Source organism: Chrysemys picta, chromosome 19 (genome assembly GCF_011386835.1).
Source record: "Chrysemys picta bellii isolate R12L10 chromosome 19, ASM1138683v2, whole genome shotgun sequence".
NCBI lineage: Eukaryota > Metazoa > Chordata > Testudines > Emydidae > Chrysemys > Chrysemys picta.
Genome location: NC_088809.1, coordinates 23,616,654 through 23,642,834, shown reverse-complemented (window position 1 = coordinate 23,642,834; position 26,181 = coordinate 23,616,654). Strand labels below are relative to the sequence as shown.

Below are 26,181 nucleotides of genomic sequence, written 5' to 3'. Positions count from 1 at the left end.
CACTACTGTGTGTTCGGCATTTGAGTGAAATGGGTGCCAACCAGAACAACCGACCTCCTCCCCATGCACCTGTTTCAAGCAGCCTGACCAAAACCCCCTTCCTTCCTCCCTTGATCACTCAGGTTTCATATCCTTGGTACTTGTGAGAAAGCTGTGCAAATCTGTGATCACACTGAGTGTACTGTGCACATCTTAGTATACTTCTCTGTCACCCTGTTTGGACTGTAAGTTCTCTGGGGCACAGACTGTGGGTGATTGTTTTGCTTCTCTGGCACAGTAGGACGCTATAACAAGAGACAGGTTTCAGTGTGGTAGCCATGTTAGTCTGTATCAGCAAAAACAACGAGGAGTCCTTGTGGCACTTTAGAGATTAACAGATATATTTGGGCATAAGCTTTCGTGGGCTAGAACCCACTTCATCAGATGACTTCATTAGACTGACCTCCCACTTGGTAAGACAACTCCCATCTTTTCATGTGCTGTGTATATACCTGTTAGTCTCTAAGGTGCCGCTAAGGACCATCCCAAACCGCCCCACCATCCGCTCCAATGCAAGGCATTTCTTTACAGCGCCTTCTCTGATATACACACACAGCAACGTGTGTGTGTGTATTATTAAAAAGCCCTCTTGATCGCGCACACTTCTCACCCTTGGGAGAGGACAAGGGAACAAATATGTGATGGGTGTTAGTCATGTAGCGTAACGCACCACTGGAAGGTGCTGTGCTACTGTGGTGGTGAACGTGGTATAATGACCTGCACAGAACAGAATATCACGGGAGTGACACTTGAGGTATGTCTGTACAGCCCCAGCAAAAGTAGGGCCCAGCTGATAATGGTCTTTCAGCACTACCACGAGAGAAACGTTAAATAATAATAAACCGACCTCGTCAACCCAGTAGTTCTGTCGTCACCCATAGAGCCAGCCACGAAAAAAGAAGGGTGGACAAGATCTGCATTTCTAATGTAAAAGCAAATCAAACCCCACAGGGCTTTAACAACAACTACCCTTTATTCATCAGAAAGAAGCCAAAAGGAACGTGCCCTGTATTTGGTTCCGAGCACAGGTCCCCGTTTGAAGGATGTGCTGACCTCAGGATAGCCGTATAGGTTTGGTTGAGGGCACAGGCCTGGGCGTCAGGACACCTGGGTTCTATTCCTGACCTGCTCTTTAGCTTTGGTCACTTCATTTCTCCGTGCCTCTGTTTCCCCACCCCCTTTTTGTCTGTGTAGACTGTAGGCTCTCTGGGGTGGGGCCAATCTCTCATCATGTGTTTGGACAGCGCCTAGCACCAGGGGGCCCTGGTCTCGTTTGTGGCCCCTAAGCCCTACCGAAATGCATTACTTAGGGAGGTGGTGGAGTCTCCTTCCTTGGAGGTTTTTAAGGCCTGGCTTGACAAAGCCCTGGCTGGGATGATTTAGTTGGGAATTGGTCCTGCTTTGAGCAGGGGGTTGGACTAGATGACCTCCTGAGGTGCCTTCCAACCCTGATATTCTATGATTCTATGATTCTATGACTGTCCTCTGCGCACAAACCCTAGCCTCTCCCCTGCCCCCCACATCTCCCTGAGCCTCCCTCCTGCCTCCCTTAGCCTCCTTCCTGTCCCCATCCCCCTGTACCCCCCTCAGCCTCCCTCGGCTCCCCACACCCGGCCCCCTTAACCTTCCCCCACATTCTTCTGCCCCCTGCCCCCACATGCCCTGCACCTCCCTCAGCCGCTCTTATATCCCACATGATCACCTCCAACCCCCTCAAACTGGTGCCACGTGCAACAAAATAAACAGGTCCCATCTCGTGTCCTTTGTTGCACATTTCGATGGCGTGTGCCAGGTGCTGGCAGGTTGCAGGGTCGAGAAGCGTGCATGCGGGTGAACCGCCTGGGTGCTCTTTTCCAGAACTATACGGACGTGGAGCTGTTCCCTCTAATGCACCAGTTCCTGCCCCCTGTATCCCAACCAGAGAGCTGGGACACAGAGAGCAGCTGCCTTGACAGTCGCTGAATGAATCCAGTTTGATCCTCTTCCCTGTGGGACAGATGCAGCAGCAGCGCGGTCTCGATCCAGCCCATCCCACTCAGGTATCTCCTCACCCGGCCGTGACCTGTCGGGACAATGGCGGGAGCGGGGGTTCAGACTCTGTAACCCCACGTGCTAAGCAGGGGTTAGTGATACCAAATGGAACTGAAAGTCCGAGGGGGGTGGGGAGAGGGGTTCCCACCGGGTGTGTGGGTTTGGTGAAAGGCGCCTACAAAACGTTGGGTCTGCCCAGTGCTTAAAGACAGAGCTGACTGGACTCAGCTGGAAGTCCTGGTTTCTTCTCAGTGATCCCTAGAGCTGAAAACACTGTGAAGCCGGTTTGCCTGGGCACCATAGAGCCGGTGCTGTGGTGAAAGACAGTACAGGGGGAGCAGCAGCGAGGTTCCCCCTAGCCAGGGAAGTCACTAAGAGCTGGACTCACTCCGGGCTGGAGGCCCCTCACAGCATGGCATCGCAGCTCCAGGCAGAGACGGCAGCATGGAGCAGCAGCGGTGCAGAGCAGAGGCAGAGGCATCCCTGGCCCACCCCTTCTCTCCGTGGGGCAGGAGGCGAACCCCCCCCTCGAACTCCTCCTGAACTCTCAAACTCTGCTGAGCTGGGCCCGTAAACCGGGTGAGGGGACAGCAGAGGGAAAATGGGAGGGGTGTGCCAAAGGGACATTCGTCCATTGGACTCTCTCACCCCAAGCTGGGAAACTGAGGCAAGGGGCTGCTGCCCAATGGATTGTAGAGCGGGCGTTTCACTCACAGTTCACATACTGCTGAGTCACTCTTGTGGTGGTTTCCCCAGTTCATGCTGCGTTTCTTTCTCCTCTAAATAAAAGTTCTTGTGTGTTAGACTCAGACTCAGCGCTCGCGACGGGGGAACAGCTGCCTGTTAGGGGCGTGCTGGTCAGTTTCCCAGATTTCTGGGAGGGGCGCTCCAGCTGGTTCTGCTTTGCAATGCTAAGAGGAACCCCGAGATCCTGATTCTCGTCCTTGTCACTGCCAATACCACCTGGCACAAGCGTTACACCCCCATCGCGTTCTGCACAACCCCCGTTCCTGCCATCTCCTCTGGCTTGATCCTCTCCATTTAGTGCGTCCTTCGTCTGGAAGGCCGATGGTACGGTAATGCCGCAGAGTCCCACTGAGAAATTAAATCCCTGGCTCACACCTGCCCGGCTTCAGAAACGTTGGCATTCTCGGGGAGGAGGGAGGGAGCCCAAGAAATCTGGTATCTGCGGTAAATAAAGGCTGGGCAGACGTTCCGGAGGGGGCTCCCTCCCTGCCCACAGGCCAGGCTTGAGGCCAGCGGTTGAGAAAGCAAGATAAGCTGGGTGTGGAGTGGCGCTTTCCCCATAAAGGCATGGAGCCCCGGCTCTGGTTTCTGATGTAGAAGTGGGACGCTTCAGGGTGCTAACTCGCCCGCTCAGCTGCAGCGTCGGGATGGGTGAGTTTTATTGAAATGCCCAGTATTTCACACAGCCTGGAGATGTAGGGCCAGAGCCTGGTGGTGGGCACCAAAGCCCCAGGCGGTGTGGGCACGTGGGGGAGGTGCAGTGGCAGGGCATGCTATGTGGCCCCTGTGGGACACCATGTGCCCTGAGTGCCCGGGCACAGGAAGGAACATGCCCAGACAGACGCAGTAACTACCGCATAGAGAGGGGCAGCCTGCACTCCTCTCAGTGCCACCCCTCAGCCCGGGCAGGTGCACAAGGGGGAGGGGAGCCCTGGTGCATCCTCTGCTTTCCCGACCCTGCCTGGCCGAGACACAAGGGATGAGGGCGCAGTGAGGTACATGCTGCTTTTCCTTTGAAACGGAGCAGCATTTCCCCCAGCAAGTGCATGCTGCAGCATGAGCCTGGCTAGCTAGGAGTCTGGCAGTGCCTCCTGGTGGGTAAAGAGTGCCCCAGGGGCCATGGGGTACCAGGAGCCTGGCGAGGATCCCCTGCCCAGCGCTCTGCTGGACCCTAGGCAGGAATCCTCCCTCCCTGCCCCAGGTTCCTTTGGGCATTGGGGCCAAAGTACTTTAGAACACAAAGGAACTAGCATAAGCCATGTTTTAAAAATGGGGAAACTGAGGTATGGTGCAGTGTAATGAGTTTTCCAAGGTCACAGGTCGAACTCAGGCCCTCTGTGTCTTAGACTATTACAGTGTGTGAACGGCTGCTACCTGGCAGCGTCCCCGCTCCTCTGGGGCGTCAGGAGAAGGGGAGGCGTGTTTTCAAGGATGAGTGACTCCAGATTGGTATTTCACTTCAGTTCGAAACATTGTAGTTCTGGCTTGTCAGACTCACTGAAATCCTTCTCCTTTAAAGCTTTAACCCTTTGCCTGCCATGGGGTTACACCTCTCTCCTCTCTCGCACAAGGATACCTGAGATTGCTGGCAGTGTGTCACAGTTACTTGGGCTGTGACATTGTCTGAAGAATTTGGGGTCCAGGCAGCTCCAAAAAGAAGGTGTTTCCAATGAAATCTGTCTGGGGATCATGTCTGGGCAAAGTGTTTCCATTGCAGCAGTGTGTTTCGGTGTGTCGTTTACACGGTGTTCTCTCTCTCTCTCTCTCTCTAATTCATTTGCAAGTTTGTATCACGGTCACTTGTGGGGTTAGTTGTGGACTTTCTAACTTTGCAACACCACATGAATACAATGATGGCTGACAGAAAGCACGGTGCCGGACTCCAGTGTGGCTTTAGCCGGTTCTGGTTTGACACACACACACACACACGCTGCCCGCCCCACCCCACCCCACAAAAAGCTGCCATTTTGCACCTGTCATGGGCCGGCAGCAGCTATAATCAAACTTGGGACCTCTGGAGCTTCACACGTGAGCCTCTGCTGTAGGGTTCTCAACCTATTTCCCATTGGGGGCTGCATATGCCGTGCTCTGCGTTATGTGGGCTGTAGCTACACAAGATGTAATACCAGGGCCGGGATAGATATACCTGGGCGGGGGGGCGGGGGGTGAATGAGCCGGTTTCTGGCCAAGAGTCTGGATTGCTCTGGGCTGCTGATCCCGGCAAGGTCATTGTGAATCCCTGCGCTGAGTGCTGAAGGTGGCCTGGGAAAAGCATGTGTGGGGCGGGGGAGGGGTGTCTATGTTAATCCCAGCTGAAATAAGTGGCCATGCCCTTGCTAGGGCAGCGCTTACAGTGCACCCCTCAGGGACCCGGCTCCATTTTGAACTCTTTTTGGCCAGGACTGTGGCCCCTGGCGACTCTGCCCACTTTAAGCCTGGCCTGAGCTGGGCCCACAGAACAGCTGCAGTGTCAGCAGCGTGTCCCCCTCTGGGCTGCTGGGCTGCAGTGCAGGGGGCAGCATGCCTGGCGTGGGGCACACAGCAGCTCTGTGCCCTGGGCCCCTCTCACCTGGAGCTCATCTGAGGGGGGCAGAGCCCTGCCGGAGGCTGCCCAGCTGCTGTCTCTGTGTGGGTGAGCGGGCACTGCCCTCCGGCTGGTGGTAGTGACTGTGGACGGGGGGAGCTGGGACAGAGGGGGTTGCTCCGAGCAGCACTCCCCTTGCAGCGGTGCAGCGGGGGGAGAGAGGAGGCAGCTCCTTCCCCACCAGAGGGAGCGCTCCAGCAGGCCCTGACCCGCCCGGGACCCGGGAGCCAGGCCATCGGAGCTGCAATCTTTGAATGGTTTTTACCATGCAGCTGGGTCCCCGCTGTGTGCTAATCGGGCCGGCTGCAGAGACGGAGACAGTGGCCGGGCCGGGGGAGAGGTGAATGGTGGACTTCACCCCGTCTCCAGAGACTTGGGCCCACCCCGCCCATGCTGAGCCCCTTTGAACATCCAGCCATGTCCTGCGGTGCCTACCTGGGAGCTGAGCTCTTCTGAAAATCTGGCCCAGTAGTTGAGCCCTCTGAAAACTCTGGCCTTAGCGTCTAAGGATAACATTTTCAAGAGTGGCTAAGTCACTTAAGTGCCTAAATCCCAGTGACTTCTAGTGGGATTTAGGCACTTGTGAAACTCTCTCCTGGTCTCACATCCAGCGGTTTTTGTCCCCTGCAGGGTTCCAGTCCAGCTCTCTCCTGCTTCTTTCTGCGCTGTCCATGATGGCGCTCCTTTGCGTAGCCCCCGTGCAGGGCAACGGGGCCCTGGCCCACAAGAAGGTCGAGAGGGGTGAGTAGAGAACCCGTCGGAGAGCTTCTATCATCTGCCATATCTGAGATCAGGGCATCGTGGGCCTGATTCTGCTCCTCTCCCCCATGCCGGGGTCACCCCTAGATCCACTTATCCACTGAATGCACCTTCCAGCCCCCCCGCCAGCGCTGGGCCCCAAGGAACGCTGAGTTCTCCGAAGGGTTTGCAAGGCCGGCCTGCGCTAGTGAGCCCACTACTCCCATTCGCAGGCCTCCAGCGCCTGGGAATGGGCCAGCCGGGGTGGGGGAGGTGCTGCTCGACTGGCTGTTTGCTTTACACAGCTTCGTTATCCCTTTCTCCGGTAACGGCTGCCAAGCCGCCGGCAGTGACTGAAGAGCGCTGGTGCCAACCGCAGGGCAGCGTGTGAGAACCAGGCACCCCCCCCCAAATTGGCTGGGAGTTCTACCCTTCAGTCTCACCAACTCCTATACTAGGGCTAGCCCCGGCTAACAGCTGGGGATCTCTCGCTCATGCCTAGAAGCCTTGCCCCCAGAGTCCAGGCAGCAGGGAGAGCCTTGTCAGGGGTTTTCATTCCCTTCTCCCCACACCTCCAGCGGCTCTGGGAGCTGCTCAGGGGCTTGCCCAGGCAGGCCAGGGGCCGAACCAGCTCCAGAGGTGGCCCTGAGCCCCTGCCCCCACAGTGCTCAGCAGCTCCTCCCCCTTGGCTCAGCTATGGGGTGGGGCACACAGGGGGATTGTCTGGGGGGTAGGGGAGCTGGGGGGCTCAGGCTCGAGGGATGACCCTGGGGAGGGGAGGAACAGTATAACCAGAGTGCTCTCATTCTACCAGGATAGTTCGGGACGATTTCCGCCCCAAAGACAAGCCCCTCGATAGGATGTCTGCAATTTTCAAAGGCACCACAGGGAGTTGGGTGCCTAAATCCCACTGAATTCCAATCACAGTCGGGTGTCAAACTCCCTTAGGCTCTTTGAAAACTCCCATTTAAATTGTCACCGATGGGTTTCATAATTGACATTCGCTGAGATGGATCTGGCAGCGTCTCCCCCACCCTCCCCAAACGATTTCTTCAGCAGTACGGACTCAGGAAGGATACAGAGCCTTGGTTTACACTTGATTCATCTCTTCAAGGTTTCTTCAAAACCAGCAGAGCAAGAAACTATTCTTATTTTATTTTATTGGTAAAATGAAAGTGTAAGATCTGGAGCCGGATTCTGTGGCCAGGAATGGCCGGGGCGGATTCTGTGGCTGTAGTATTGTGAAATACACAGGACCTGCCTCTAAAAACCCAGCCTCCAGTTACCCCAGGCTGATTTGATCGAGCTAGCTAGCGCTCTCTCCCCCCCTCCCCACCTGCCCCCTTAACCTGATGTTCGTGGCATTTCAGGGTTCCCCAAAGACTGCAGCAACATCCCCAGGGACAGCCCCAGCGGGGTCCATGTCATCCAGCCGGCAGGCTCTCCCCCTCGAGTGGTGTGGTGTGACATGGACACCGAAGGCAAAGGCTGGACCGTTGTCCAGAGAAATTCTTACAACACAGAGATCACCTGGAAGGAGTCCTGGAGCACCTACAAGTACGGCTTTGGGAACGTGCAGCAGGATTACTGGCTGGGCAACGAGTACCTGTCCCTGCTCACGCGGCAGAACACCTACAAGGTCCGCTTTGTGGTGGAGGACAAATCCAACAACACCCGCTACGCAGAGTACGACATCTTCAGTGTCGAGGATGAGCCCAGCGGGTACCCGCTGAAGCTGGGCAGGTACTCTGGGGACGGCGAGGACTATCTCACCACCTACCACTCCGGCCTGGGGGGCATACACGACAACATGAAGTTCAGCACGACTGACAAGGATCAGGACCAGGCCAGTGGGAATTGCGCAAGTAGCTATGGAGGCTGGTGGTACGACAAGTGTCAGAACGTCCTGCTCAATGGGAAAGGCTACATCTACTGGGCAGGGTTCTGTAAGAGTGGGGAGTGCAGGTCTTCCCTCATCCTGGTTAAACCAACAGACTGGGTCCGGCAGGAGGAGCCCATCCTCCTTGGGAGCCGGTGCCACTGAGAAGGGGAGACAATATTAGATCAGACACGGCGCGCCATCCCCCACCTAATCAGTGCAGTCCCTGCAATGCCTCCACTCTGCTCACCCCCTTCCCTGTTGGCTTCTGCACAGTAAATCCCCTGGAATAAATGCTGAGAGCCGACCCCGCTGGTGCGTTCGAATGACACGAAGAGTGTGATTGGTGTGTATAACTGGACACCCACTTCCACTCTGCCTCGCTGGAAGCCATGTCACTCACTACGACTTTAGATCCACATTTACCTCTGCTTGTCCCAGCCCTGCCACTGCCCCTTGGCATTAGTGATCAATGAATCATGACACTGGATTTCTAGCAACTGTCATTGAGCATTTAAATGGGGGATGACTCAAAGCCAGGACTTTACATCTGAATCCTGCATGTATTAGCAGTGGTGAGTTTGGGTTCAAAAACCTGGCCTCTGTGTTTTTAATAAATATGGTTATTACATGAGAAAACATTGCAACAGTAATTAGTGGCTGATGAACCACTGAGATTAGATAGACGTGCAACGAAACCGCACAATAAAGATATTGGTGTCCCTCTTCAACCCAAGGGGCTAGTCAAAGTTTGGGGCCCTGGGGATGTTCCAGTGGGGAGCAGAAATTGGCAATGGAGTCTGGTAATCTTTTGATGTCTTGTTTATTGACAAGGAACATACAGAGTCCTGCTTCTCCAAACACAGCAGGAGCCAACAGCAGGGATTAGCCTCCCTGCTCTCAGCTCCAAGCCTCTTTAGCCAGCACCTGGCCCAAAACCTCTCTGTGCTCCTCCCAAGATGTAGTCCTGGCTGGTCCACTGGCAGGGGTGAAGATGGGGGGGAATGTGAAGGGGCGTTGCCCCCCCAAAACTGCATCTTTCCATTCCCCTCCTGACCATGGCTGTCCGGGGGGGGGGGGGGCACTCACAGCCCCAGGAGGTGGGTGGGGGAGGGGCACACAGGATTTCAGGAATTCCCTGGCAGTGAAGAGCTGCTGGCGGCAGGGAGGAGCCAGCCGTGACAATCCCCACTTGGGATCCCTGGCTGGGCTAGTGGCTATGGGGCCCGTGGCCAAGCTGCAGCGGAAGGTGACCTGAAGGAAATGCCTCGGCCTCGGCCTCCGGCTAGGAAGGGCCTGGGCCAGACAATGACCCACCGCGCAGTGTCCCAGCTCCCTGCCCCACACCTGTGGGGCACGGCCCCTCCTCTGTAGGGAGGTTGGCATGTACCTTAGTGCTGCTTCCTCCATCCCCAAAGGCCTCTCCCAGCCAGTCTCTGGCAACCCCTGCCGTTCAATACGCACATTACCCTGCTGTGCCATACCGGGGGGGGGGGACCCCTCGGGGATGGGGGGCTGTCACACAGCTGGGCAATTTAACCCGGCTGGGCCGGGGTGACTGTCTCCCTGGAGCTGGGGTCTCAGCCCAGGTGTCTCTCTGCCCTTCCCCCTAGTCGCCCGAGCGCCCCACGTTGCGTTCCAGCCCCACATTCACACCCACAAGTCCTGGTGGGTTCCAATCCCAGCTGAACATGCCCACCCAGCCCTAGTGCGGAGCAGAAGGGCCCAGCACTGCCCCACAGACCCTCTGGCTCTCCGAGCCCGCTCTTACCCATCACCGCAGCACGTCTGGCCCAGGCTGAACGCTGCTGCTCTGTGCAGAGAGGCTGGCACTTCTCGCTCCTGCCGTACGAGGGGCAGGTGCTGCTACCGACTGTTCCCCCTAACCCCGCCCTGCTGCGCTCTGGGGATGCTGCCCTGCTGTGGAGCTCTCAGGTGTCTTGAACTGGAATTTGTTTGGAGAGAAACTGCTAAGAAGCCTTATCAGCCCCGAGCAGAGAGTACCTGGGAGCCTGCCTGGGTCGGGCGGGTCTGGTACAGCCTCCCCCCAGATAAGGCTCTTCCCTGGACCTGCCACCCATTGGAATCTGGAACGATTCCCTCCGAGGTAACACCCGGGGCAGCCAGGGCAGGGCAGGGCACGGCCTGCTCCCCTGGAGCGTTAGGGCTTTCAGGAGTCAGAGGTGTCAGCGGAGCAGGTTGTGGTTGTACGTTAAAGCAGCGAAGAAAGTTAGGGGGGCAGAGGAATTGGGTGCTGTGGCCCCCCCATGCCTGGGGCCTATTTGAAAGGCAGCTGTCACACTGTCCCCTTTATCGGGAGTGCCCACTACACCCATCTCATGTAGTCCTCGGCACGGGGAGGGGGAGCATGTTCCCAGCTGAACGGCGTTTGTCCAGGACTCATCGACCCCCTATTCCAGGATGGGGGAGTGACCTGAGAGAGAGGTCACCATGTAGCCTGTAATTATCAGTGGCTTCTGGATTCCTCTGGGAAAGGGTTAACCAGGGGCTTAGTTTAGTCCACACTTGGCTTTCTCGGCAGTGCTGGATTCTGGTGGCAGGGGTCCAGCTCGCACCCTTTCACCTGGCAGGGAAAGTGCCCTAAAGGTTAGGATGTTCTCACAGGCTGTCGTAGTTACTGGGACCTTGGCAGGGAGGATTGGTGGCTTGTGGGGCATCGGATACCTCCCCTCCTCCTAGAGCTGTGCAGTAACCAGAACATTACCCCCGCGAGGAGAGGGTTTCGGGGACCCTGGGATCTTGGGAGCCAGGGCTTCTCTCACAGCCTGGAAGCCCAGGCCCCCCATCAGCCTGTCAAGCAGGTGGGCAGGCGGGCGAGCTGACAGGGAGCCAAGCAGCTTTCCGTGCGAAACCTGCCTGCTTTCTGTCTGAAGGTTTGTCCAAATCGATGTGTTCCCACGAAACGTTTGGATTTTGACAAGCTGGCAATTTCTGATGGAAAAACAGTTCCACTGGCAAATTCTGACCAGCGCCTCTCCTGACCGCATAGCTCCCTGCATCTCTGCTGAGCATGGAATCCGAATGGACTTGACACAGGTGGTTGTGCCCTGGGATGCCATCTCAGCCCAGCTCCCCCAGTGCTCCGGCGCTCACATTCTCCTAGTGGTGACGTCTGACCCTGGGGAGATGAAAGGCCTCTGCAGGTTGTTTCCTGCAGTGTGAGCTTTGGCTGCAGGCTTCTGTCCCCAGCCATGCCAGGAAGGAATCTGTCTAGCCAGGCTGGGCGTCCTCCCTCATCTGTGGTCAGAGGTCACACGGGCCCTTCCAGTGACAAGGTGGCAGCATCTGGCCCTGGGAAAACAGACATCTGCTGTGTGCTCACCCCAGAGATTTCTTTCTTTCTGCAAACTGAAGAGGCCTCTCTCCTGTAGCCTCAGGAGAGGCTGCGAGGAGGCCAGCAGGCCCTGTGGCCCCCCGCAGACTGGGGGAGGCCCTGACCAGTAGCTCTAAAGGCCAGAAGACCCCACAGGACAGGTGGGGAACGGGACTGTGACGTTACGTTGCTGTTCCATGGTTCCTTTCTCCTCAGCTGAAGAAGAAACTGAGCCCTGAAGCAAGGCAGCAGACTGGCTTGTCCTTGGGGCTGACCCAGTATTCACCAGAGTGGGGAGAAGGAACAGTGAGGCTGGTGGGTTCCTTCTTCTAAAGAGAAAACAAATCAGAGCATGTTTTTACATCCGGCTTTTGACTCCCCGGCCAAGGGGTGTGATCATCCCAGGTAGAAAAGTCAGCCTGTAATGCCCGGCTCCTGCTGGCTGCCCCGATGGAGACTCCACTTCCCCTCTCCTCCCCGTAAGGCAGGGGAACTGCCAGCCACTGCCTGGTACTGTCTGCACCCAGCAGCAACACTCCTCTACCTCCCACTGCCCTCTCCTCTGCTGAGGTCCCCCGTGCCCTGCCCTGGCACCCTCTCTGCTATGGGGTCAGACACGCGGGGAGAGCAGGGCAGGTCTGTGCCCTCAGCCCCGGGGCTCTCGCACAGAGCTCTGCCCGCAGGCCCAGCCCTGAACATCACGGCGTCAAAGGAGCTTCTCCCACTATCACGGCAGCTCCTCCTGTTGGTGCCCAAAGCCCGGGACTTGCACTCAGCCCCTGAAAGCAGGGCTGGCTCCAGGCACCAGCCGACCAAGCACGTGCTTGGGGTGGCACCTGGTAAGGGGCGGCCAATCTTGGGGTGGTGGGGTTTTTTGGGGGGGGGGGGGAGTTTGGTCGCTGGGGGTGGGGTGGGTTGTTTTTGTTTCGTCGGCTGGGCGTGTAGGGGGCACTGGGGGGTGGGATTCGGCAGCAGTGCTCCGGGGGGGGAGGGATGGCGGCACGGCGGGGCGCTCCGCGGGGGCGAGGGCGCTGTTTGGCAGTGCGGCTTGGCGGTGGGGTGTTTGGCGGCGCGGCGCTCGGTGGGAGATATGTGTGGCGGTGGGAGGGTTCAGCAGCATGGCGCGGCACTCCGCGGGGGGGGGGGGTGTTCGGCTCCGCGGCGCTCCGCGGAGGGGGGGGGCGTCGCGGTGCTGAGGGCCTGTGTTATGGCGGCGCTATGGAGGGCGGCACTCTATTTTTTAGCTTGGGGCGGCAAAAAAATTAGAGCCAGCCCTGCCTGAGAGTTGGGAACGTTGCAGCACAGCCCAGCCCCGGCTGCTGGGAGAGGAAGGCCACCCCACCTCCCTGGCCGGGAGAGCTGCCATGATCCCCCCATCTGCCAGCCCCAGTTGTTCCCTATGAATTTAAAGATGCGTTAGGCTCCTTGATTTCCTCGGCAGGAACAATGTTCTCATGAGTGTGTGCGCGCGTTCCCCTCCCTGACAAGCATGCAAAGCTGATCCGTCCACGGCCGAGTTCTCAGAACAGTAATGTTCTTCTCTCTCTATTGAGCCCTGATGTATTAGAAGATAAAACTCCTGTGAAAGGTGCGCTAGTAATGTCCAAAGCCGGCCGGCAATGCAGGTACTGCCACCAGGCTGCACGGTGATTCATCTCAGAGACATCTCATTAATTTAGCAAATACTGCCTGAAAGGAAGAGAGCGCCGGCCACCCAAACTGTTCACACAAATAAAATCCATATCAGACGCCGCTCACCTTTCCGAGGCGGCTTTGCCTTCCCCTCCCCTCTCCTCTGAAATGTGCGTGGATATAGGTGAGTAAGCAAAGGTGCACTCACACACAAACACACCATGACACATCTATAATCATACAGTGCATCACTCTGTTCCTAGGATCTCAACAAAGTTCACCTCCGCTCATTAAAGGTGACATGGTAAACAATTATGTTTTTTTTAAATTGTTTCTTTCTTGTTTTTCACTTTAGACATACCCAGTCTTAGCTTCCCTGTTTCTGCTGGTGGGCTCCAGAGGGAGTTTTCTAATCCCTCAAACCAAAGGAGCATGACCACTGAATATTTAGCAAAGAGAGCTTTTCTCCCTACTGTGTGTTCGGCATTTGAGTGAAATGGGTGCCAACCAGAACAACCGACCTCCTCCCCATGCACCTGTTTCAAGCAGCCTGACCAAAACCCCCTTCCTTCCTCCCTTGATCATTCAGGTTTCATATCCTTGGTACTTGTGAGAAAGCTGTGCAAATCTGTGATCACACTGAGTGTACTGTGCACGTCTTAGTATACTTCTCTGTCACCCTGTTTGGACGGTAAGTTCTCTGGGGCACAGACTGTGGGTGATTGTTTTGCTTCTCTGGCACAGTAGGACGCTATAACAAGAGACAGGTTTCAGTGTGGTAGCCATGTTAGTCTCTATCAGCAAAAACAACGAGGAGTCCTTGTGGCACCTTAGAGATTAACAAATATATTTGGGCATAAGCTTTCGTGGGCTAGAACCCACTTCATCAGATGACTTCATTAGACTGACCTCCCACTTGGTAAGACAACTCCCATCTTTTCATGTGCTGTGTATATACCTGTTAGTCTCTAAGGTGCCACTAAGGACCATCCCAAACCGCCCCACCATCCGCTCCAATGCAAGGCATTTCTTTACAGCGCCTTCTCTGATATACACACACAGCAACGTGTGTGTGTGTATTATTAAAAAGCCCTCTTGATCGGGCACACTTCTCACCCTTGGGAGAGGACAAGGGAACAAATATGTGATGGGTGTTAGTCATGTAGCGTAATGCACCACTGGAAGGTGCTGTGATACTGTGGTGGTGAACGTGGTATAATGACCTGCACAGAACAGAATAGCACGGGAGTGACACTTGAGGTATGTCTGTACAGCCCCAGCAAAAGTAGGGCCCAGCTGATAATGGTCTTTCAGCACTACCACGAGAGAAACGTTAAATAATAATAAACCGACCTCGTCAACCCAGTAGTTCTGTCGTCACCCATAGAGCCAGCCACGAAAAAAGAAGGGTGGACAAGATCTGCATTTCTAATGTAAAAGCAAATCAAACCCCACAGGGCTTTAACAACAACTACCCTTTATTCATCAGAAAGAAGCCAAAAGGAACGTGCCCTGTATTTGGTTCCGAGCACAGGTCCCCGTTTGAAGGATGTGCTGACCTCAGGATAGCCGTATAGGTTTGGTTGAGGGCACAGGCCTGGGCGTCAGGACACCTGGGTTCTATTCCTGACCTGCTCTTTAGCTTTGGTCACTTCATTTCTCCGTGCCTCTGTTTCCCCACCCCCTTTTTGTCTGTGTAGACTGTAGGCTCTCTGGGGTGGGGCCAATCTCTCATCATGTGTTTGGACAGCGCCTAGCACCAGGGGGCCCTGGTCTCGTTTGTGGCCCCTAAGCCCTACCGAAATGCATTATCTAGGGAGGTGGTGGAGTCTCCATCATTAGAGGTTTTTAAGGCCTGGCTTGACAAAGCCCTGGCTGGGATGATTTAGTTGGGAATTGGTCCTGCTTTGAGCAGGGGGTTGGACTAGATACCTCCTGAGGTCCCTTCCAACCCTGAGATTCTATGATTCTATGACTGTCCTCTGCGCACAAACCCTAGCCTCTCCCCTGCCCCCCACATCTCCCTGAGCCTCCCTCCTGCCTCCCTTAGCCTCCTTCCTGTCCCCATCCCCCTGTACCCCCCTCAGCCTCCCTCGGCTCCCCACACCCCGGCCCCCTTAACCTTCCCCCACATTCTTCTGCCCCCTGCCCCCACATGCCCTGCACCTCCCTCAGCCGCTCTTATATCCCACATGATCACCTCCAACCCCCTCAGCCTCCCCTCTGCCCCATCCCCATGCCCCCCTCAGCCTTCCCCCTGCCCCCCACACTCCCTGGCCCCCTCAGCCTTCTCCCTGCCCCCCACACCTACTACCCCTGTCAGCGTTCCCCCTGCACACTCTGTCTCCCTCATGCCCATATCCTTCTGTCCCCCTCAGCCTGCCCCCTATCCCTGCCCCCACACCCCCCTGCAACCCGCTCAGCCTTCCCCCCACATCCCCTCACAGTCCCCATGCGCTGTCCAGGCCCTGAACCATGGCCTCAGCCAGTCTGCCTGTGGGCTCGGCTTCAGCCTCCTGGAGCCCAGCGGGAGGTGGCAGCCAGCGTCAGGAGGGCAGCCTGCCTGCCACATGCAGACAGAGCGTGGGGACGGGGCGGCCCTCGCGCAGGCCTCAGCCCCGCTGGCAGCAGTGGGAGATGGCGCCATTTTGATGAAGGGACAATTGGCGCCTTTGGCCACGTTTCCATGGGACAGGTGAGAAGCCCCCACAATCCCGAGTCACAATCAGAGCGTGAGGGCGGCCGCGCTGCTGCCCCTGTTGTGCATGGGGTCAGCCCAGCACGCCCAGCTGATGGGGGTGATCCTGTCACGGAGTGTGGGGGGACTCAGGGCCCTGCACCCCCGGCTTCCTGCGATTCACCATGACTCTCAGCCAGCCAGTAAAGCAGAAGGTTTATTTAGACGACAGGAACACAGTTCAAGACAGGTCCCGCAGGCACAGAAAACAGGACCCCCTCAGTTAGGTCCATCTTGGGGTCCTCGGGCACCTCAGCCCCTTGGGAGGTCAGAGCCCTGTCTGCTCCCAGCCATTCCACCAGCCAGCGCCTGAAACTCTCCCTTCTGCGACCCCTCCCACAGCCTTTGTTCAGTTTCCCGGGCAAAGGTGTCACCTGGCCTCTAACCCCTTCCTGGGTTCTCATGTTACATGCTCAGGTATTCTCCGGTCAGTCTCCCATCCCCCAATGCAGACTATCCCAGCCACACTGCCCTGTCAGCATTCAAAGACCACAGTAAGAACAGTCCCAGTTCGTCACAGATGCGTAGCCAGAATCAGCCAGAATCCACTGGAAGCTGCTTTACCAGTTTGTTGGGGCAGCCAGACTTATGGGGCCGGCTGCAGCTGGCATTCGGGGTGTGCGGGCAGGGGGGAGGAGGCAGCATGAATTGCATGTGGGAGATTCATTCGTTGTTTGTGTGACAGCACAAACTCCCCCTAGTCCCAAAACCTGGTCCCCAAATGAGCAGACTGGAGCACATCACACTAAGCAAACTGGTGCCACGTGCAACAAAATAAACAGGTCCCATCTCGTGTCCTTTGTTGCACATTTCGATGGCGTGTGCCAGGTGCTGGCAGGTTGCAGGGTCGAGAAGCGTGCATGCGGGTGAACCGCCTGGGTGCTCTTTTCCAGAACTATACGGACGTGGAGCTGTTCCCTCTAATGCACCAGTTCCTGCCCCCTGTATCCCAGCCAGAGAGCTGGGACACAGAGAGCAGCTGCCTTGACAGTCGCTGAATGAATCCAGTTTGATCCTCTTCCCTGTGGGACAGATGCAGCAGCAGCGCGGTCTCGATCCAGCCCATCCCACTCAGGTATCTCCTCACCCAGCCGTGACCTGTCGGGACAATGGCGGGAGCGGGGGTTCAGTCTCTGTAACCTCACGTGCTAAGCAGGGGTTAGTGATACCAAATGGAACTGAAAGTCCGAGGGGGGTGGGGAGAGGGGTTCCCACCGGGTGTGTGGGTTTGGTGAAAGGCGCGTACAAAATGTTGGGTCTGCCCAGTGCTTAAAGACAGAGCTGACTGGACTCAGCTGGAAGTCCTGGTTTCTTCTCAGTGATCCCTAGAGCTGAAAACACTGTGAAGCGGGTTTGCCTGGGCACCATAGAGCCGGTGCTGTGGTGAAAGACAGTACGGGGGGGAGCAGCAGCGAGGTTCCCCCTAGCCAGGGAAGTCACTAAGAGCTGGACTCACTCCGGGCTGGAGGCCCCTCACAGCATGGCATCGCAGCTCCAGGCAGAGACGGCAGCATGGAGCAGCAGCGGTGCAGAGCAGAGGCAGAGGCATCCCTGGCCCACCCCTTCTCTCCCTGGGGCAGGAGGCGAACCCCCCCCTCGAACTCCCCCTGAACTCTCAAACTGTGCTGAGCTGGGCCCGTAAACCGGGTAAGGGGACAGCAGAGGGAAAATGGGAGGGGTGTGCCAAAGGGACATTCGTCCATTGGACTCTCTCATCCCAAGCTGGGAAACTGAGGCAAGGGGCTGCTGCCCAATGGATTGTAGGGTGGGCGTTTCACTCACAGTTCACATACTGCTGAGTCACTCTTGTGGTGGTTTCCCCAGTTCATGCTGCGTTTCTTTCTCCTCTAAATAAAAGTTCTCGTGTGTTAGACTCAGACTCAGTGCTCGCGACGGGGGAACAGCTGCCTGTTAGGGGCGTGCTGGTCAGTTTCCCAGATTTCTGGGAGGGGCGCTCCAGCTGGTTCTGCTTTGCAATGCTAAGAGGAACCCCGAGATCCTGATTCTCGTCCTTGTCATTGCCAATACCACCTGGCACAAGCGTTACACCCCCATTGCGTTCTGCACAACCCCCGTTCCTGCCATCTCCTCTGGCTTGATCCTCTCCATTTAGTGCGTCCTTCGTCTGGAAGGCCGATGGTACGGTAATGCCGCAGAGTCCCACTGAGAAATTAAATCCCTGGCTCACACCTGCCCGGCTTCAGAAACGTTGGCATTCTCGGGGAGGAGGGAGGGAGCCCAAGAAATCTGGTATCTGCGGTAAATAAAGGATGGGCAGACGTTCCGGAGGGGGCTCCCTCCCTGCCCACAGGCCAGGCTTGAGGCCAGCGGTTGAGAAAGCAAGATAAGCTGGGTGTGGAGTGGCGCTTTCCCCATAAAGGCATGGAGCCCCGGCTCTGGTTTCTGATGTGGAAGTGGGGGACGCTTCAGGGTGCTAACTCGCCCGCTCAGCTGCAGCCTCGGGATGGGTGAGTTTTATTGAAATGCCCAGTATTTCACACAGCCTGGAGATGTAGGGCCAGAGCCTGGTGGTGGGCACCAGAGCCCCAGGCGGTGTGGGCACGTGGGGGAGGTGCAGTGGCAGGGCATGCTATGTGGCCCCTGTGGGACACCATGTGCCCTGAGTGCCCGGGCACAGGAAGGAACGTGCCCAGACAGACGCAGTAACTACCGCATAGAGAGGGGCAGCCTGCACTCCTCTCAGTGCCGCCCCTCAGCCCGGGCAGGTGCACAAGGGGGAGGGGAGCCCTGGTGCATCCTCTGCTTTCCCGACCCTGCCTGGCCGAGGCACAAGGGCCGGGGGCGCAGTGAGGTACATGCTGCTTTTCCTTTGAAACGGAGCAGCATTTCCCCCAGCAAGTGCATGCTGCAGCATGAGCCTGGCTAGCTAGGAGTCTGGCAGTGCCTCCTGGTGGGTAAAGAGTGCCCCAGGGGCCATGGGGTACCAGGAGCCTGGTGGAGATCCCCTGCCCAGCGCTCTGCTGGACCCTAGGCAGGAATCCTCCCTCCCTGCCCCAGGTTCCTTTGGGCATTGGGGCCAAAGTACTTTAGAACACAAAGGAACTAGCATAAGCCATGTTTTAAAAATGGGGAAACTGAGGTATGGTGCAGTGTAATGAGTTTTCCAAGGTCACAGGTCGAACTCAGGCCCTCTGTGTCTTAGACTATTACAGTGTGTGAACGGCTGCTAGCTGGCAGCGTCCCCTCTCCTCTGGGGCATCAGGAGAAGGGGAGGCGTGTTTTCAAGGATGAGTGACTCCAGATTGGTATTTCACTTCAGTTCAAAACATTGTAGTTCTGGCTTGTCAGACTCACTGAAATCCTTCTCCTTTAAAGCTTTAACCCTTTTCCTGCCATGGGGTTACGCCTCTCTCCTCCCTCTCACAAAGATACCTGAGATTGCTGGCAGCGTGTCACAGTTACTAGGGCTGTGACATTGTCTGAAGAATTTGGGGTCCAGGCAGCTCCAAAAAGAAGGTGTTTCCAATGAAATCTGTCTGGGGCTCATGTCTGGGCAAAGTGTTTCTATTGCAACAGTGTGTTTCGGTGTGTCGTTTACACGGTGTTCTCTCTCTCTCTCTCTAATTCATTTGCAAGTTTGTATCACGGTCACTTGTGGGGTTAGTTGTGGACTTTCTAACTTTGCAACACCACATGAATACAATGATGGCTGACAGAAAGCACGGTGCGGGACTCCAGTGTGGCTTTAGCCGGTTCTGGTTTGACACACACACACACACACACACACACACCCTGCCCGCCACACCCCACCCCGCCCCACAAAAAGCTGCCATTTTGCACCTGTCATGGGCCGGCAGCAGCTATAATCAAACTTGGGACCTCTGGAGCTTCACACGTGAGCCTCTGCTGTAGGGTTCTCAACCTATTTCCCATTGGGGGCTGCATATGCTGCGCTCTGCGTTCTGTGGGCTGTAGCTACACAAGATGTAATACCAGGGCCGGGATAGATATACCTGGGGGGGGGGGGGGGGGGGGGGGGGGGGGGGCGGGGGGTGAATGAGCCGGTTTCTGGCCAAGAGTCTGGATTGCTCTGGGCTGCTGATCCCGGCAAGGTCATTGTGAATCCCTGCGCTGAGTGCTGAAGGTGGCCTGGGAAAAGCATGTGTGGGGCGGGGGAGGGGTGTCTATGTTAATCCCGGCTGAAATAAATGGCCATGCCCTTGCTAGGGCAGCGCTTACAGTGCACCCCTCAGCGACCCGGCTCCATTTTGAACTCTTTTTGGCCAGGACTGTGGCCCCTGGCGACTCTGCCCACTTTAAGCCTGGCCTGAGCTGGGCCCACAGAACAGCTGCAGTGTCAGCAGCGTGTCCCCCTCTGGGCTGCTGGGCTGCAGTGCAGGGGGCAGCATGCCTGGCGTGGGGCACACAGCAGCTCTGTGCCCTGGGCCCCTCTCACCTGGCGCTCATCTGAGGGGGGCAGAGCCCTGCCGGAGGCTGCCCAGCTGCTGTCTCTGTGTGGGTGAGCGGGCACTGCCCTCCGGCTGGTGGTAGTGACTGTGGATGGGGGGAGCTGGGACAGAGGGGGTTGCTCCGAGCAGCACTCCCCTTGCAGCGGTGCAGCGCGGGGAGAGAGGCGGCAGCTCCTTCCCCACCACAGGGAGCGCTCCAGCCGGCCCTGACCCGCCCGGGACCTGGGAGCCAGGCCATCGGAGCTGCAATCTTTGAATGGTTTTTACCATGCAGCTGGGTCCCAGCTGTGTGCTAATCGGGCCGGCTGCAGAGACGGAGACAGTGGGCGGGCCGGGGAAGAGGTGAATGGTGGACTTCACCCCGTCTCCAGAGACTTGGGCCGACCCCCCCCATGCTGAGCCCCTTTGAACATCCAGCCATGTCCTGTGGTGCCTACCTGGGAGCCGAGCTCTTCTGAAAATCTGGCCCAGTAGTTGAGCCCTCTGAAAACTCTGGCCTTAGCGTCTAAGGGTAACATTTTCAAGAGTGGCTAAGTCACTTAAGTGCCTAAATCCCAGTGACGTCTAGTGGGATTTAGGCACTTGTGAAACTCTCTCCTGGTCTCATGTCCAGCGCTTTCTGTCCCCTGCAGGGTTCCAGTCCAGCTCTCTCCTGTTTCTGTCTGCGCTGTCCATGATGGCGCTCCTTTGCGTAGCCCCCGTGCAGGGCAACGGGGCCCTGGACCACAAGAAGGTCAAGAGGGGTGAGTAGAGAACCCGTCGGAGAGCTTCTATCATCTGCCATATCCGAGATCAGGGCATCGTGGGCCTGATTCTGCTCCTCTCCCCCATGCTGGGGTCACCCCTAGATCCACTTATCCACTGAATGCACCTTCCAGCCCCCCCGCCAGCGCTGGGCCCAAAGAAACGCTGAGTTCTCCGAAGGGATCGCAAGGCCGGCCTGCGCTAGTGACCCCACTACTCCCATTCGCAGGCCTCCAGCGCCTGGGAATGGGCCAGCCGGGGTGGGGGAGGTGCTGCTCGACTGGCTGTTTGCTTTCCACAGCTTCGTTATCCCTTTCTCCGGTAACGGCTGCCAAGCCCCCGGCAGTGACTGAAGAGCGCTGGTGCCAACCGCAGGGCAGCGTGTGAGAACCAGGCACCCCCCCCCCAAATTGGCTGGGAGTTCTACCCTTCCATCTCACCAACTCCTATACTAGGGCTAGCCCCGGCTAACAGCTGGGGATCTCTCGCTCATGCCTAGAAGCCTTGCCCGCAGAGTCCAGGCAGCAGGGAGAGCCAGTTCCTCCTTGTCAGGGGTTTTCATTCCCTTCTCCCCACACCTCCAGCGGCTCTGGGAGCTGCTCAGGGGCTTGCCCAGGCAGGCCAGGGGCCGAACCAGCTCCAGAGGTGGCCCTGAGCCCCTGCCCCCGCAGTGCTCAGCAGCTCCTCCCCCTCGGCTCAGCTATGGGGTGGGGCACACAGGGGGATTGTCTGGGGGGTAGGGGAGCTGGGGGGTTCAGGCTCGAGGGAGGACCCTGGGGAGGGGAGGGGCAGTTTCCGCCCCAAAGACAAGCCCCTCGATAGGATGTCTGGAATTTTCAAAGGCGCCACAGGGAGTTGGGTGCCTAAATCCCACTGAATTCCAATCACAGTCGGGTGTCAAACTCCCTTAGGCTCTTTGAAAACTCCCATTTAATTTGTCACTGATGGGTTTCAGAATTAACATTCGCTGAGATGGATCTGGCAGCGTCTCCCCCACCCTCCCCAAACGATTTCTTCAGCAGTACGGACTCAGGAAGGATACAGAGCCTTGGTTTACACTTGATTCATCTCTTCAAGGTTTCTTCAAAACCAGCAGAGCAAGAAACTATTCTTATTTTATTTTATTGGTAAGATGAAAGTGTAAGATCTGGAGCCGGATTCTGTGGCCAGGAATGGCCGGGGCGGATTCTGTGGCTGTAGTATTGTGAAATACACAGGACCTGCCTCTAAAAACCCAGCCTCCAGTTACCCCAGGCTGATTTGATCGAGCTAGCTAGCGCTCTCTCCCCCCCTCCCCACCTGCCCCCTTAACCTGATGTTCGTGGCATTTCAGGGTTCCCCAAAGACTGCAGCAACATTCCCAGGGACAGCCCCAGCGGGGTCCATGTCATCCAGCCGGCAGGCTCTCCCCCTCGAGTGGTGTGGTGTGACATGGACACCGAAGGCAAAGGCTGGACCGTTGTGCAGAGAAATTCTTACAACACAGAGATCACCTGGAAGGAGTCCTGGAGCACCTACAAGTACGGCTTTGGGAACGTGCAGCAGGATTACTGGCTGGGCAACGAGTACCTGTCCCTGCTCACGCGGCAGAACATCTACAAGGTCCGCTTTGTCGTGGAGGACAAATCCAACAACACCCGCTACGCAGAGTACGACATCTTCAGTGTCGAGGATGAGCCCAGCGGGTACCCGCTGAGACTGGGCAGGTACTCTGGGGACGGCGAGGACTATCTCACCACCTACCACTCCGGCCTGGGGGGCATACACGACAACATGAAGTTCAGCACGACTGACAAGGATCAGGACCAGGCCAGTGGGAATTGCGCAAGTAGCTATGGAGGCTGGTGGTACGACAAGTGTCAGAACGTCCTGCTCAATGGGAAAGGCTACATCTACTGGGCAGGGTTCTGTAAGAGTGGGGAGTGCAGGTCTTCCCTCATCCTGGTTAAACCAACAGACTGGGTCCGGCAGGAGGAGCCCATCCTCCTTGGGAGCCGGTGCCGCTGAGAAGGGGAGACAATATTAGATCAGACACGGCGCGCCAGCCCCCACCTAATCAGTGCAGTCCCTGCAATGCCTCCACTCTGCTCACCCCCTTCCCTGTTGGCTTCTGCACAGTAAATCCCCTGGAATAAATGCTGAGAGCCGACCCCGCCGGTGCATTCGAATGACACGAAGAGTGTGATTGGTGTGTATAACTGGACCCCCGCTTCCACTCTGCCTCGCTGGAAGCCATGTCACTCACTACGACTTTAGACCCACATTAACCTCTGCTTGTCCCAGCCCTGCCACTGCCCCTTGGCATTAGTGATCAATGAATCATGACACTGGATTTCTAGCAACTGTCATTGAGCATTTAAATGGGGGATGACTCAAAGCCAGGACTTTACATCTGAATCCTGCATGTATTAGCAGTGGTGAGTTTGGGTTCAAAAACCTGGCCTCTGTGTTTTTAATAAATATGGTTATTACATGAGAAAACATTGCAACAGTAATTAGTGGCTGATGAACCACTGAGATTAGATAGACGTGCAACGAAACCACACAATAAAGATATTGGTGTCCCTCTTCAACCCAAGGGGCTAGTCAAAGTTTGGGGCCCTGGGGATGTTCCAGTGGGGAGCAGAAATTGGCAATGGAGTCTGGTAATTTTTTGATGTCTTGTTTATTGACAAGGAACATACAGAGTCCTGCTTCTCCAAACACAGCAGGAACCAACAGCAGGGATTAGCCTCCCTGCTCTCAGCTCCAAGCCTCTTTAGCCAGCACCTGGCCCAAAACCTCTCTGTGCTCCTCCCAAGATGTAGTCCTGGCTGGTCCACTGGCAGGGGTGAAGATGGGGGGGAATGTGAAGGGGCGTTGCCCCCCCCAAAACTGCATCTTTCCATTCCCCTCCTGACCATGGCCCTTCAGTGCATCCCCAGGACACAAGGCCCTGTCCAATTGGCCTTCCTGACAGAGCCTGCGTGGAGAGCGTGCGTAGGGGGGAGTTTGGGGGGCAGGTTTGGAAAGAGGGATTTTTTCAGGGGGAGGGAAGCTGGGAGCCCTACTGGTGCTGAATTTCCATAGTGCAGAGGTTCAACTGGGACAGGCGTCCAAACTGTTGGTACTTGTCTCAAGATAAGTAGGATGTGGGTGGTCTGGAAATCTTATCATAGAATATCAGGATTGGAAGGGACCTCAGGAGGTCATCTAGTCCCACCCCCTGCTCAAAGCAGGGCCACTCCCCAGACAGATTTTTGCCCCAGATCCCTAAATGGCTCCCTCAAGCATTCAACTCACAACCCTGGGTTTAGCAGGCCAATGCTCAAATCACTGAGCTATCCCTCTCCCCTTGTAAAGTCAGCCCTTCTCACCAATTACGGACGTATCTGGGGTTTGGCCTTAATGGAAATCCTGGGAGAAAGCCTCATGCTACTGCTGCTTCTGGGTCCAATACAAACCAGGAAGTACAGGACCACGGTTAATAAGAGCAGCTCAAAAGATCATTTTCGCTGAGCCCAGCCCTGCACAGATTTCCAGCTTAGGTTTGCATTTTCAGCAAAAGTTCTTCTTGATTATTTTCTCCCAACCCCTTTGTGCCTCCATAATAGCCAGCCACCCCGTCAGTCGCATCCTGGGGAGCTCCAGGGACAGGGGTGAGGGATAGAGGAGCAGATACACGACACACCTGTCTTCAGTTCCTTTGGGTGGAAGTTCCTGATTGCATGGATGAATCCCGTTCAGATGGGCGGGTTTCGTGTGTCTGTGGTGAGAACTGGGGCTGTCAGGGCCAGCAGGCAGGTGAGGACAGGGCCGGTGCAACCCATTAGGCAACCTAGTCGGTCGCCTAGGGCGCTAACATTTGGGGGGCGGCGACTGCGGCAGCCGGATCTTCGGCCATGTGATGTTTTTTATATAATCTGGGACCATATAGAACATGGTTGCAACCAAGGTCCGGTAGTGACACCAAATCTTCTATAAAGGGGGTCAAATGAGGTGTCTAAGACAAGGTTATGGTTTACTAGTTATGATTATGTTGTCTATATGTGTGTATCAATTTTGTAGTTGAAGTTATGAATATTGGCTCTGTACTGTCTGTATTTCAAACTTACGCTATGCTTCTGGGAAACATCCCAGACAAGTTGGTGTTAGCTCTGCCTGGCCTGTTTGATGGCCCATTAAGGACCATCAGCTATACAACTGACCCATGGAGAGAAGGCAGTTCCGCCTTGTAACTCAGTAAAGTATGCAGGATCATGCCCATGTGACTCCAGACTCCATTTTGCTATAATTTTCCACAGTAAGAACAAAGAGGTGTTCTTACACCTGGAAAAGACTATAAAAGGGCCGATGCCTCATCTCCATTTTGTCTTCAATCCTGCTTCTTACCTCTGGAGGGACTTTGCTACAAACTGAAGCTCTGAACAAAGGACTGATGACCCACCCCAGCTGGGGATGTTCCAGAGACTTGATTTGAACCTGCAGTTTATTCTATCGCTGCTGCAAGCCTGAACCAAGAACTTTGCCATTACTGTATGTAATTGATTCCATTTAACCAATTCTAACTCTCATCTCTATCTTTTTCCTTTTATGAATAAACCTTTAGATTCTAAAGGATTGGCAACAGCTTGATTTGTGGGTAAGATCTAATTTGTATATTGACCTGGGGCTGGGGCTTGGTCCTTCGGGATCGAGAGAACTTTTTTTCCCTTTTACTGGGGTATTGGTTTTCATAACCATTTGTCCCCATATCGAGTGGCACTGGTGGTGATACTGGGAAACTGGAGTGTCTAAGGGAATTGCTTGTGTGACTTGTGGTTAGCCAGTGGGGTGAGACCCAAGTCTTCACTGTCTGGCTGGTTTGGTTTGCCTTAGAGGTGGAAAACCCCCAGCCTTGGGCTGTAACTGCCCTGTTTGAGCAATTTGTCCTGAATTGGCACTCTCAGTTGGGTCCCACCAGAACCCGCATCGTTACAGGCCGCCCCGGTCGTCGGCAGTATTTCGGGGGCGAGACTTTCCGCCGCCTCTGTCGGGGGTGGCATTTAGAGGGCGGGACCTAGGGCGGCAAAAAAGCTGGCGGCGCTCCTGGGTGAGGAGCAGGAGATGAGCGCACGGGGCAGCTGAAAAGGGATGAGCCGGAGTGAAGCTTGAAACACAAATGCAGGGGCCAAGAATCCCAATTCATCCATCCCGGACAGAGGGAGTCAAATACTCACTGATGGACAATTGGTTCAGATTCTGGGACTGGTTCCTTGTGCAGCAAGTGAAGTTAACTGCACCTCAGAGCCGTGACAGAGCACTGTA

The 26,181-nt window shown here is 56.1% G+C and overlaps 1 protein-coding gene across 3 annotated transcripts; it reads left to right on the top strand.

Moving 5' to 3' along the window:
* Positions 1–3,282: 3,282 nt before the first annotated feature.
* Positions 3,283–25,491, top strand: LOC135976558 (fibrinogen-like protein 1-like protein). Of its 3 annotated transcripts, none has more exons than XM_065572986.1 (3): positions 3,283–3,468; positions 6,032–6,142; positions 7,510–8,657. In XM_065572986.1, exons 1-3 carry the CDS (start codon positions 3,465–3,467, stop codon positions 8,181–8,183), a joined length of 789 nt encoding a protein of 262 aa, XP_065429058.1. In that variant the 5' UTR covers positions 3,283–3,464; the 3' UTR covers positions 8,184–8,657. The 3 variants fall into 3 exon arrangements, with proteins under 3 accessions (XP_065429058.1, XP_065429059.1, XP_065429060.1); XM_065572987.1 differs by lacking the exon at positions 7,510–8,657 and adding an exon at positions 22,229–23,046 and having other exon boundaries at positions 3,336–3,468; XM_065572988.1 differs by lacking the exons at positions 3,283–3,468; positions 6,032–6,142; positions 7,510–8,657 and adding exons at positions 18,010–18,189; positions 20,784–20,894; positions 22,229–25,491.
* The last annotated feature ends 690 nt before the right edge of the window (positions 25,492–26,181 follow it).

What these genes read in the sequence shown, in the direction of transcription:
- LOC135976558 (XM_065572988.1), top strand. An exon ending in CCACAAGAAGGTCAAGAGGG is followed by an intron (nt 20,895 to 22,228) that starts GTGAGTAGAGAA and finishes GTGGCATTTCAG; the next exon opens with GGTTCCCCAAAGACTGCAGC.